This window comes from Sminthopsis crassicaudata, chromosome 1 (genome assembly GCF_048593235.1).
Source record: "Sminthopsis crassicaudata isolate SCR6 chromosome 1, ASM4859323v1, whole genome shotgun sequence".
In the NCBI taxonomy this organism is placed as follows: Eukaryota; Metazoa; Chordata; class Mammalia; order Dasyuromorphia; family Dasyuridae; genus Sminthopsis; species Sminthopsis crassicaudata.
The window spans coordinates 600,941,449-600,954,469 of NC_133617.1; the positions used below are offsets into that span (position 1 = coordinate 600,941,449).

Here is a 13,021-nt window from a genome sequence, read left to right on the forward strand (position 1 = left end):
GCGAAACAAACAAAAACAGATGAACCCTGGAGAAAGTTGAGAATTCTAAAAAAAAAAAAAAAAATCAAAACTAGTTAAGATTGCATTAAAGGCAAAGAGGCCTATTCAAAAGCATAGAGTCAGGAGTTAGAATTTGATGTTGGGGATCAGCAAAGTATTTCATTTAGGTTGAAATGGGTATGAAATAAATCTGTAAAGTTGTACTGGGCCCCCACTGGCATCTCAAATTCTTTTAAATGTTCTTCATAATTTTCTCCATTCACTTTTGTCTATACAGGCTAACCTTGTTCTTGCATTAATATTCTGGATTTTTTTTTGTATTTTTCATAATGTTTCTAATTAACCTCCCATCTGTCCTGTCTCTTTTGATCCCTTTCTCCTCATTAAAGCCAAAAATATCTTCAATGTCAACCACAAGTACCAACATGCTTCTTACCTAGAAAATAAGGTTGTCTAGGTTGTTGGGGTTTTTTTTTGGGGGGGGACACTTTTTCAACTCTGTCAGTTTTTTCTATTTCCCATTTCTTATGTAGTATGACTCAAGGCCACATGATATAGAAGACTAGGCTCAGAGCCAGGCCATGGGACTCTGGGTAACTCACTTAACCTCTCAATGGCAACTGCCCAGGACTTGAGTTACAGAGAATATACCAACATACATTAGTAGAGGCAGCTTCCTTATCAGGGGTTTCCTGATATAAATGAAATTACCATATACTTCTTATCCCTCTAACCAACTGTAAAATATCCTACTTGTTATCATTTTAATATATTCATCTATTTAGCAAATAATCATTAAATACTTGCAATGCTGCTCTACATTTCTGCTTTTTTCCGATGTAATTCCCTCTTATGACCCCCAACAAAGAAGAGCTTTGTATCCTCTATGTATTTTTTCCATTCCTACACCAGCCTAGTGCCTGGCTTCCTTCCCCATCAGCAAGAAAGTAAAGAAGGATCTCTCTGAGGGACTCTTCCTTCCCACAAAGACTCCATGAGGGCAAGGACTGTATTTTGTCTTTCAGGACTTAGCACAGTGTCTAATATATAGAAGGCATTTAATAACTGTTTATTGATCTGAATTGAATTGAATTGAATTTCACTCTCCTGACTCTCTGATTTCTACAGCATGCTCTCAGCAACATCTCTGGAAAGTTTTTTAAAGGTTCTTACAATTAGCAAGTTTTCTGAACAATATTCTATTGATGACAGAAGCTATTCCCCTGGACTCTCCAAAGCTCCATTTACTCTGTTCTTCCTTATCATTCATTCCCAACATGTTCCAGCCAGAGCAGAGCAGCTATGTAGCATTGCTTCAATTTGAGCCACCCACTCAACTATTGGTGTCTCTCTCTTGCCAATCAAAGTTAAATATGACACCCAGGAGATGATGATAAAAAACTTCTCCAGGAGCTAAATTCTCTGGCTAGACTGGAGCCATTCCAGGTTTTAAGAAATATATAGAAGGTCAAACACTGCCCCTTTTGGTAGGCTTTTAGCTTTTATTAATCATAGGATAGGGAATGAAACTGTGATTCCATTAGCACATGGAACCTTCATCGAGAAAATTCATTCTTATCAATGCAAAGAATCACACTCTCTGATACAGTTGTGGAGAGCTGGCCAGAGCCCTGAAAGGTTAAGTAATTTGCTTCAGAATTACACAACCTGTATGGAAAATAACAGGTTTTGAATCCTATGTGTCATCCTGGCCTCCAGAGCAGCTATCTGTGAGGACACATTGGCTGCTGTTGCTGCTGCTGATAATGATGATGATGAACAACAACAATAATGATAATGATAATAATAATAATAATAAAGCTAAGACAACATTATGGATAGAATTAAATGTTCTTAGGTCCAAGGACTGCCAGGACCAGCTTCATGATTCAGGCAACTCCTTTAATCATTCAGGGCTCCAGGCAATTTTTGATGATTATAAGTTATAGAGGAAGTGACAGTTTGCTACAAAGATAGCAAGAGTTTCTACTCCACTATATTGATTTAATCACATATACAGATCAAAAATAACTAAACAATGAATGAATAGGGTCAGCTTCCAGCATATAGCATTTTATGTTTACAAAGTGATTTAACTTTGTATATAATCTTATTTGACTATCACAGTAATACTCTGTGATGAATAGGGCAAGTAAGATGAGAACCTGTTTGAGGACACTGAAGTATTTTTATTATTTTTATTTTTAAAAATTGTCTCATTTTGAGATTTTAAATGTTATTTTTGTTTCAAATAAAAAATATCTGAATGAATATTTTTTCAGTGCTGATGGTAACAACCCAAAAGAACTCCAATTAACGCTGTTCCTTAATTCAAACCCATAAAAGCAATTTCTAGAAATTCAAACCAACTGTAACAATTATATCATGAATGGTTAAAATAATAGCTCTTAAAAGTGATCACATACTAATGTTCTGACTTTTAAAGATATAATAAAGTTATCATGTAAATTGTTTTTCTTCTTTTTTCTTCCTTATCCTCTCCTCTGGAGATGGCTATCATTAGAAATAAATATGTATATGTATGTAAAAATCTATTAATCAGTGGGATTTTTTCTGAATGCAGATAGTACTTTCCTTCAAATGTCTTTGGTAGTTAATTTGGATATTTAGAATAGTCAAAATGACTTAGATCCTCAAAGTTTCTCTTTTAATAATATTGCTGTTACTGTTTACAGTGTTCTCTTGGTTCTGCTCATTTTTTCTTCATTATTTCATGCAAGTCTGCCCATATTTTTCTAAGATTATTTAGCTCATTATTTTTTACAGCACAGTAGTATATCATCACAATCATATATCACAACTTGTTCAGCCATCTCCCAGTTTCTGGGCATTGCCACAATTTCTAGTTCTTTGCCACCACAAAGAGAACTGCTATAACCATTTTAGGACATATAAGTTATTTTATATTACTAGGTCTATTTTCATAGTGTTTTATAACATTCTCTTGGTTAAACTCATTTAGCTCTTCATTATTTCATACATATCTTTCCAAGTTTTTCTAAAATCAATGAGCACCAACACTTTTCTTTTCACTGCTTCTGATGCTTCTCAGAGGTACAAATCAGATCTCTTCATTCCATTTTTACTTTAGTCAAGAGTAGAAATACCTGCATCCAGTTAATAAATCATTTAGTATCAAGACAGTGAAAACCTAGCGTTCTTCAGGTATGGGCTCACTCTGATGTTCTACATAAGGGAGTATCTTCACCTACCTGACTTCTACAGCAGCATATCTTTGCTTGCTTTGCCACTCAAAAAGTGGTTACTCTTCAACAAGATTATATGATGATCAATTCTGATGGACGTGGCTCTCTCCAATAATGAGATGATTCAAACCAGTTCCAATTGTTCAGTAATGAAGAGAGCCATCTACACCCAGAGAGAGGACTGTGAGAACTGAGTATGGTTCACAACATAGCATTTCCACTCTTTTTGCTGTTGTTTGATTGCATTTTATTTTGCTTCATTTTTTTCTCTTGTGCAGCACGATATTTGTATAATTATGTATTTATATATTGGATCTAACATCTATTTCTACCATGTTTAACATATATTGGGCTACTTAGTATCTAGGGGAGAACATTGGAGAAGGGGGGGAAATTGGAACACAGGGTTTTGCAAGGGTTAATGCTAAAGAATTGTCCATGCATATGTTTTGAAAAATAAAAAGCTTTAATAAAAATAAATAAATAAAAAATTGTTACTCTCTATTTGGCTTCTTGACTTTTAAACACTTAACCTGTTTTGGCCCTTGAGCAGCCCTTAGAACTTTAATTCCCAGGTTGATAATCTGGTGCTCTGACCCCCTTGCTTGATTTTCCCAATCCTGGATCTCCACCTGAAAAGTTCCCGTCCCATGACCATCCACAGTTTAGCATAAGAGTCAAACTTTTACCAGAGTGCAGGCAATCCTCCTTTAGTATGATACCTAATATTTTATTGATTCTAAATTAAACATGCCAGTTACTCAAAGGATATGTAAGATTTCCTGAGTTTTCATTTATTAATCACTATATAGCATAATCTTAACCACTGAATTCCCTTTAACAAAATAATTTCATTAGATATTAGTAGAGATGTTTCAATACTGAAAATGCCTTTCTTCTCAGTCCAATTATTTTCTCATCATATTTTTTGGTCTGTTCTGAAATTTAAGTGGCCTCAAGAAATTAACAACTTGTTTTCGCACTGGAAGAATATTTGTGTTTTTCTAGATTTCCCTTCAGTTTCTTTAGTGTAAAATACAATTTATTTATCCCTTCCCAATATAAGGGCTTGGTTTTTATGAGGATATCTTAACAAGAATATTTCCCAATCAGTATGTCAGTATCATAAAACTTTATGGAAAGCTGTATAAGTTCTCTTTCTCTCTACCACTCCTGCCAGAGTCATTAGCCTCTGTGGTCTGCCATCCATCCATATTCTCTTTCCTAGCCTCTGGGATCAGAATCGGCTTGACCTGGTACACTGACATGGCCATAAGGTAGGGTTTATCCTCTAGGAGCTAAAATGATACCATTGTGGCTAGGCATTCCTTGTGTATACCCATGTTATTATTCTCTTTCTCCTCACTCTTATTATCAGTCAAAAACCTTCTTTCAAATCTTACTCTCCAAACCCACTTCTGGTCTCTTTACCACCACAGAAATACCTACCATATCCTAGTAACTATTAATAGTGGAATAAGCTTATCCTTTCCCTAACATTGTGCCATTAGAAACAGCTACTACTACTACTACTACTACTACTACTACTACTACTACTACTACTACTACTACTACTGCTGTTACTATTACTACTACTGCTACTGCTACTAATACTAATACTACTACTACTACTATTACTATTACTACTACTACTACTGCTATTATTACTACTACTACTGCTACTACTACCACAATTATTACTACTGCTACTGCTACTGCTACTACTATAAAAATGAGTGCTGAATTTAGAGTCAGAAAACCTGAGTTCAGTTTCCATTCTGCTACTTATCACCTATATAAAGTTTTGATCCCTATAGGCTTCAGTTTCCCCATCTGTAAAATTAGGCAGTTAAACTGGATGACTTCTAAGGTCTCTTTCAGCTCTACATCTGTAGTCCTGTGGCCATACAATACATTGTGTAAAAATATTGCTTAATTGGAACCCTTAAATGTGAGATCTGACATATAGCTTAGAAATTATATGGTCCAAACTCTTCATTGTCACAAAATCATAAAAGCTGAGTTTTAAGGTGCCTCTGTAGCCTTCTATGCCAGTACATCCAAAAGGAATTGCCACCAGAACATAATTAATGTCTAATTATCCAGCTTCTGTTTGAAGAGCTTCAAGGAAATGGAAGCTATCAACACCTGATCCAAAACCATCCTACTTCTGGAGGCTCTAAGTTTTAGAAAGTTTTTTTTCTTAATATCTGGACCCTTGAATGCAAGAAAGAGAATAATACATTTAAAAGATTTTAAAAAGCAGGTTGAGACCTAGTTGTAGGGACGCTTTTGAATGACAAACAAAGAGGTTTTTATTTGCTAGAGGTAATGAGCTATTGAGGTTTATTGAGTAAGAAAACAGGAAAATCTCTTAGGCGGATGGAGAGATTAAAGAGTGGAGAGACTTAGAGCAGAGTTGAGGAATCAAGTTGGTGGAATAGAAGGAAAAAGTTTAATTCAGTTCTAACCATTAAATAAGCTAGTTACTTAAAAATTCACCTCTTAGGCAAGGGAAGGAGAAAAGGGGAAAGCATTTATTAAATGCCTACTATGCAACAGACACTATGTTAAGCACTTTACAAATAACAGTACATTTGATCTTCACAGTAACCATGCAAGGTAGATACTATTATCCCCATTTTATAGTTGAAACTGAGTCAGACAGAGGTTTTAAGTACCTTGGTCAGATTCATATAGCTAATAGGTATCAGAGGCAGAATTTTAACTCAGCTCTTCATGACTCCAATTAACTGGTGGCATGGGGGATAAAGTGCTGGGCACAAAACCTTCTGAAGGCTTGCTTGAGTTCAAATCCCACCTCAGAGACTTACTAGTTATATAAACCAGAGCAAGTAACTTAACCTCTGTCTGCCTCACTTTCCTCAACTGTAAAATAGGGATAATAACAGTACCCATCTTGCAGAATTATTGTAAAGTTCAAATTTGATAGTATCTGTAAACCGTGCTTATCACAGTACCCAGCACATAGTAGGTCCTATGTAAATGTTTATTTTTCCCCATTCCCTTCTTTCGCCCACACCCAGGAAGAAGTAAATATGAACCAAATCTCCTGATTCAAAATATAAAGAGGATTTGGATCAGGATGGTGGTTATGTGAATGGAGAAATTGGGACAGAAGCAAGAGATGTGGTAGAAGGTCCAACCTGAGTTTTTAGTTGTCACTCAAGTGCTTTCTTACCATGGGAATCCTCTACATCAATGTCATGTTTCAACCAAAACTCACAATGTTTCCTATTCCCCAGATTCCCCAATCCAGGAATCCTATTTTGCATGCTTCTGCCAGCCGCTTCTCAATCTAATCTCCATCCCATTTTGCCCTTAAGTTTTCCTGCTCCATATGTTTCCATAACTGGGATTCTCTGACATCCCAAGGCTGGCAACTCCATCTAAATGCTCCCCATAATTTCTATCCTAAAGATAGAAGCAAAAAAACTTCCAAGAAGAAAATTATGGTTACAGAGAGCATTAAATATTTCCCTTTCTTGACATGAGTATCTCCATTTTTAAAAGCATCTGTATTAGTGTAAATGGGCAGTCAAATCTAACCCATATGGAAGCTTTTTATTAATTTGCATTCTAAATTGTAAACAGTAAGTATTTTCCCTGTTACATAGATCAAAATGAAGAAGAGAATTTGAATTCCACCATTAATAACTAAAACTCCATTTTGAGGACTGATGCTAAATATTAATTCATAGGTGCAACATATCCACGAAGGATGTAATGACATTTGAGAATATTCTCCAAGAGTGCAGCAGCTGAAAATTTACCTTTTTTTTACCCTTTGTTCTCTATTATTCCCATTGCTTCCATTGCTTTGGTATCTTTTGCATTTAACCACCTTCGGGGGAATTAGGTCTCCAAAGGGTAGCTTAATTAATATATTCCTCCTAAATTGTAGGGGACTAATTAAAAATACTTTCTATAATAACCAATGGACAAGACTCTTTGGGGAAGCAAATGCACCAGGAGAGTTAAATGACTTTGCAAAATGACAAATCAGAATGTGGAGCATCCATGGCTTCTATTTGAGACAACATTTCTTTCATGGGATAATCCAAAGACAGCATCTGGCACAGTTATGCTTCATGCTGTGCTGAGCTCAGTCTCTTGTTTTCACTGATATGGCTTTGATTCATCAAGAGCTTTTGCAAATAAAGTATTGTGCTAAATGTCATTTGATTTCTTTTTAATTTTTGCAATATGAGCATGTGAGAAATATTAAAGTGGGGAGGTGGGCAAAGAAACATTTAAGAGATATCATCCTTTAACCACAAAATGTTTTTTTTAACCAAAGGCCTATTGTATTGCTTAACAATGAAGCTAAAAATCAGAGCCAGACAGCATTGGTGAGAAATGATTTAATATTGTTTGTTCCAAAATGGACAGCTTTGGCAGAAAAACATTAAGGGAAAAGTCGGTTCTGGTAAGACAAGAAGAGTATCTCTTGGAAAAAGAAAATTCTAGCCAAAGATAGTCTTCTAGAGGGACATTTCAGCAATTCATTAAAGAAAAGAATAGCAGACAACATGCAGAGGAGAATAATTCTGCATTCATCCAGAAGATGAAACTATAGACTGGTTGAGCACTGTCTGATATTACAACCCAGTATAAGGAGGCCCTCAGGCAAAAGGCCAGGACCAGCATTTCCAATTCTAACCTGGAGGATGCAGTTCTGTATACTGAATACATTGGTTACAACTCTAATAAACTGGGGAGTCATGCATGAGAAATATGAGTACCACTAATGATTTTGTTTTATAGAAGCATATAGAAGATGGGAGAGATTACTTCCTGTTTTGATATGCAGAGGAAAGCAGTAATGAACTTCCTCATTTATTGTTATTGCCCTACTAAATTTATCGTGCTAAAAACTGTCCTAGTATTCTTATAATACAAATAAAATCAAAATGAGTGCTTCCTGTGAACCTATCACAGAAAGGCAAATCCAAAAATGAGAACCAGAATGAGAACCAAGGCTAATACTATAATTTGGGTTCTAATGACTACAAAACCATTTAGTTTTACTTTCTTAATTTAAAGGGTAAGAATACTTTAAGGACCAATTGTTTTTATGTGTGAATTTTCAAATTATTCAATCTAATATTATATACTTTAATAAAAACAGCCTAAATGAAAATCAATGAATAACACTTGACTCCTAATTAGTACCAGGCACCTACAAGCATATAGCAAGTAATCCAATATATGTTAAATATGTTTTAAAATATATATGTTAAATCCAATATATATATACATATTATACAATTATCATGCTGCACAGGAAAAATCAGCTCAAAATGAGAAAGAAAACAAAATGCAAGCAAACAACAAAAAGGGTGAAAATGCTATGTTGTGATCCACATCAGTTCCCACAGTCTTCTCTCTGGTGTAGATGGCTCTCTTCATCACAAGAGCATTTGAAACTGGTAATGTTATCTCATTGTTGAAAAGAGCCATGAGTTGATTAGTTTTTAAATAATCATCACTAACTTCACCTTTAATGGTATCAAAAATTTGTTTTTAATGTTCTATCTTATGACCTCTTTGATGTTTTCTTGCCAAAAAAAAAAAAAAAAAAAAAAAAAACCTGCCATTATCTTTTTCAGATAATTCCACAGATAAGGAAACTGAGGCAAACAGGATTAAGTGATTCAACCAGGGTTGCACAGCAAGTGTCTGATGCCAGATTTCTACCTTAAGAAGATGAATCTACCTGACTCCAAGCCTGGCACTCTCTCCACTGTGTCATCTAGTTAACTTTTTGTTTCTATTAAATATCTCTAGACTGTGAACAAGATAAAAATGTGATTCTGACTGAAGTTGTCAGTACTTCCTTAGCTATGAAATTGTTTTTATCTATAACATTAATTCTCCTCACAGGTATCTAAAGTGCTTAAGAGTATGGTACAAAGGGTGGTACAGTGGATAGAGCACCAGCCCTGAATTCAGGAGGACCGGAGTTCAAATCTGCCCTCAGACACTTAACACTTCCTAGGTATGTGACCCTGGGCAAGTCACTTAACCCAATTGCCTCAGCAAAAATAAATAAATAGATAGACAGATAAATAAATGAATGAATGAATAAATTAATTAATGATAATAATATTAAAGTACATTTAGATAACTAATATTGGATATTGGATACTGCAAAATGCAAATATCAACATCATATGCTGTCAAAAGTCATAGCTCACAGGAAGAATTCTTTCCCCTAGATGAAAGGATGGAGTCAATATTCTCATAGTACTGCCTACATCTTAGCCTTTCATCTTTTTATATTCCATATTGCATCACCCTGTTTATCCAGTCACTACCATAGCAAACAGACATCCTTATGTGGGTTTTCTAATTACAGTAACTGGTGGATTTGGTAGCCAGTTTTCTTCTTTATGACAGAAGGTCTACAAAATAATTATCATCACTTAGAAGGAGACCCTAAATGGGGACACTTGGAAGATAGGGGTGATGTAATGAAACAAGACATGGGTGGAGTCAAAAGCTTCTTTTAAAAGCCTCCTAAGCGTTTCTCTCCTGCCAGTACTTCTAAAGAGCGGAAAGGTAATTTTACCTTCTCTCCTACTCCCCAAAGACGGATTCCCAACTTCCTTTGAACTCAAACCCCGTCTTCTGCTCTGCTCCTGCCAGCACCATGACTGACGATGACCTGTCTGCCCTGGTAGTGGATAATGGGTCAGGGATGTGCAAAGCAGGCTTTGGGGGCGATGATGCTCCCCGGGCTGTGTTCCCCTCTATCGTCGGAAGACCTAGACATCAGGGTGTCATGGTGGGGATGGGCCAGAAGGACAGCTACGTTGGAGATGAGGCTCAGAGCAAGAGAGGCATTCTCACACTGAAGTATCCCATCGAGCACGGGGTGGTCACCAACTGGGATGACATGGAGAAGATCTGGCATCATACCTTCTACAATGAGCTGCGGGTAGCCCCTGATGAGCACCCCATCCTCCTCACCGAGGCACCCCTCAATCCCAAGATCAACCGGGAGAAGATGACTCAGATCATGTTTGAGGCTTTCAACACTCCGGCCATGTACGTGGCTATCCAGGCCGTTCTGTCTCTCTACGCCTCCGGACGGACCACGGGCATAGTCATGGACTCTGGGGATGGAGTCACTCACACCGTACCCATCTACGAAGGCTACGCCCTGCCCCATGCCATCTTGCGCCTGGATCTAGCAGGTCGGGACCTGACCAATTATCTCATGAAGATTCTCACCGAGCGCGGCTACAACTTCACCACCACAGCTGAGCGGGAAATAGTGCGCGATGTCAAGGAGAAGCTGTGTTACGTGGCCCTGGATTTTGAGCAAGAGATGATCAGCGCTTCCACGTCACCCTCGCTGGAACGGAGCTACGAACTCCCGGACGGGCAGGTAATCACCATTGGGAACGAACGGTTCCGGTGCCCGGAAGCCATCTTCCAGCCATCCTTCCTGGGCATTGAGTCCAGTGGGATCCATGAGACAACTTTCAATTCTATCCTGAAGTGTGATGTGGACCTCCGCAAGGACCTCTACGCTAACACCGTGCTCTCGGGGGGCAGCACGATGTACCCCGGGATTGCGGACCGGATGCAGAAGGAAATCCTGGCCCTGGCGCCCAGCACCATGAAAATAAAAGTCATTGCTCCTCCGGAGCGTAAGTACTCAGTCTGGATCGGTGGTTCCATTCTGGCCAGCCTGTCTACCTTCCAGCAGATGTGGATCAGCAAGCAGGAATATGACGAGTCGGGTCCAGCTATTGTTCATAGAAAATGCTTCTGAATAAGCTTCTGGCTACTGGACGGTGCTGCCTGATTACCGACTCTAACTGAGCCTAGAACTACCCCTTTGGGCATTGATTAGGATTGGAGGAAATGAGGGAAAGGGCTCACCATGGTGAGGATCCTGGCCCACCTATTTAATTCTTTATTTGAGGTAATTTATCCACTCTTCTAATGATTCTTCTAATTCAGGTCTGTTTCCTGCTTTTGTGGGGAAAGGTGGACACATCCGCTATTTACAGTGACTATGCTGTGGTGAGACAGGGGATAGATCCTTTGAAAGAAGACTCCTGGGCCAGCTGGTGGTGCAGTGGACAGAACATGAGCCCTGAAGTCAGGAGGACCTGAGTTCAAATTTGGTCTCAAACACTTAACACTTCCCAGCTGTGTGACCCAGGGTAATTAAAAAAAAAAAAAAAAAAAAAAGAGAGAGAGAGAGAGAGAGAGTGCCTGGGATCTAAATAACTCAAGAAACTAGTATGACTAAGATAATAAAAAATGTCATTTCAGTAGGTAGGACAGGATTGTAAAACATAAAAACAGATTTTTGTTTGTTTGTTTTCTGTTAAGTATATAACTATGGCCACTCATATAACTTTTAGAATAGCATGCTTCCCTAAGCAAGAAAGGTCTTATTGACCTCATGTTTCCATCTTTGGAATCTTTGAATGAAGATAGAAAGGAGAATTGGCTAAAAAACATTTGTATAGCAATACTGAGGAAATAAAACATTATATTGGACTATATAGTGATTTATTTTGGCAGTCTACATTGCTAATATCTTTATTTTTAGCTTTACCAGATTTGTCTTTTTTATAGGAAGCAAGTCTTAGACCTGAAAGGGAACTGAAAGGTCCTCTAGCCCAGTGGTTGGCAAACTATAATTTGAGGGTCAAATACATCTTGCAATTTTTTTTGTTTGTTTGTTTGTTTTGTTTTGTTTTTTTGTAAAATTTGAAAGTTATTACCTATCTATCTATCTAACTATTTATCTATATAACCATCTGTCCTTAGGGGGCTATAAGAAGCTTATCAAAAAAGGTATGGAAATATTTTATAAATAACTGTTAATTATATTAAATTCTTATTGTTTTAAAGAAAGATTTGAGAGTTTAAATGATTTTGCATTTTTAAATAAAATATTTTAGTATTTATTAAAGTATGTTTTTGAAATAAAGTATTTAAAAATAAACAAAGCATTTTAAAACCATTCTTAATTCATGAGCCATACAAAAACAAATTTCAGGTCCCATGGACCCCTCATCTAATCATCTAATTTTACAAATAAGGAAGCTGATATCTAGAAATGTTAAGTAATGTTTCCCAGATTGTAGAAGTTGTAGGTAACAGAGCTAGGATTCAAATCATGTTCCTCTGATTTCAGAACTAATACTCTTTCCACTGCACCATATTGTTTAAAAGCTACTTAAATCATTCCTCTTAAAACAAGAAAAATGGATGTAGATTTCTCCTTAGAGTATCATAAACTGTTCTAGTTCTTCAGCACTTTATAAAACCATAAGAAGAAGCTTCCTTATCCAAGGAAATGACAGTTGTCAAAAGAGAATTATTATAGGCATTTAACTAGGGCTAGGATTAACTCTCACTTGAAAACCAACTAATTTTTCACAGCTGTACCATCTTTTAATAGGACATTTCCTCTTACATGTTCATTTCCATTGTTTGCTTTTTGATTTTTATTATCTTGTGGCTTGATTACATAATAATAAGATTGTTTTTTTAAAAAAGTATATTATCTAGTTAACTCTAGGATCATAAGATTTAAAGCAGGAAAGAACTTAGGACCCTATTTTTATTAGCCGTAGAGCTAGATTGACATTTAGTTATGTAATACAAACTTCCTCTTTTGTGAAACTTGGACCCAGAAAAAGTAAAGAAAGTCCAAAGTCACAGAGAGAATTAATGAAAGAGCTACAATTCAAACCTGGTTCTAAATACATACACTTAATATCCTTTCTATTGTACTA

The 13,021-nt window shown here is 36.7% G+C and overlaps 1 protein-coding gene across 3 annotated transcripts; it reads left to right on the plus strand.

The window, feature by feature from the left end:
• Nucleotides 1-9,858: 9,858 nt before the first annotated feature.
• Nucleotides 9,859-11,034, plus strand: ACTBL2 (actin beta like 2). 3 transcript variants are annotated; one of them, XM_074288360.1, is made up of 2 exons: nucleotides 9,859-10,530; nucleotides 10,696-11,034. In XM_074288360.1, the coding sequence occupies exons 1-2, from the start codon at nucleotides 9,904-9,906 to the stop codon at nucleotides 11,032-11,034; spliced, it is 966 nt and encodes a 321-aa protein (XP_074144461.1). In that variant the 5' UTR covers nucleotides 9,859-9,903. The 3 variants fall into 3 exon arrangements, with proteins under 3 accessions (XP_074144461.1, XP_074144452.1, XP_074144443.1); XM_074288351.1 differs by having other exon boundaries at nucleotides 9,859-10,156; nucleotides 10,268-11,034; XM_074288342.1 differs by having other exon boundaries at nucleotides 9,859-11,034.
• Nucleotides 11,035-13,021: the final 1,987 nt, after the last annotated feature.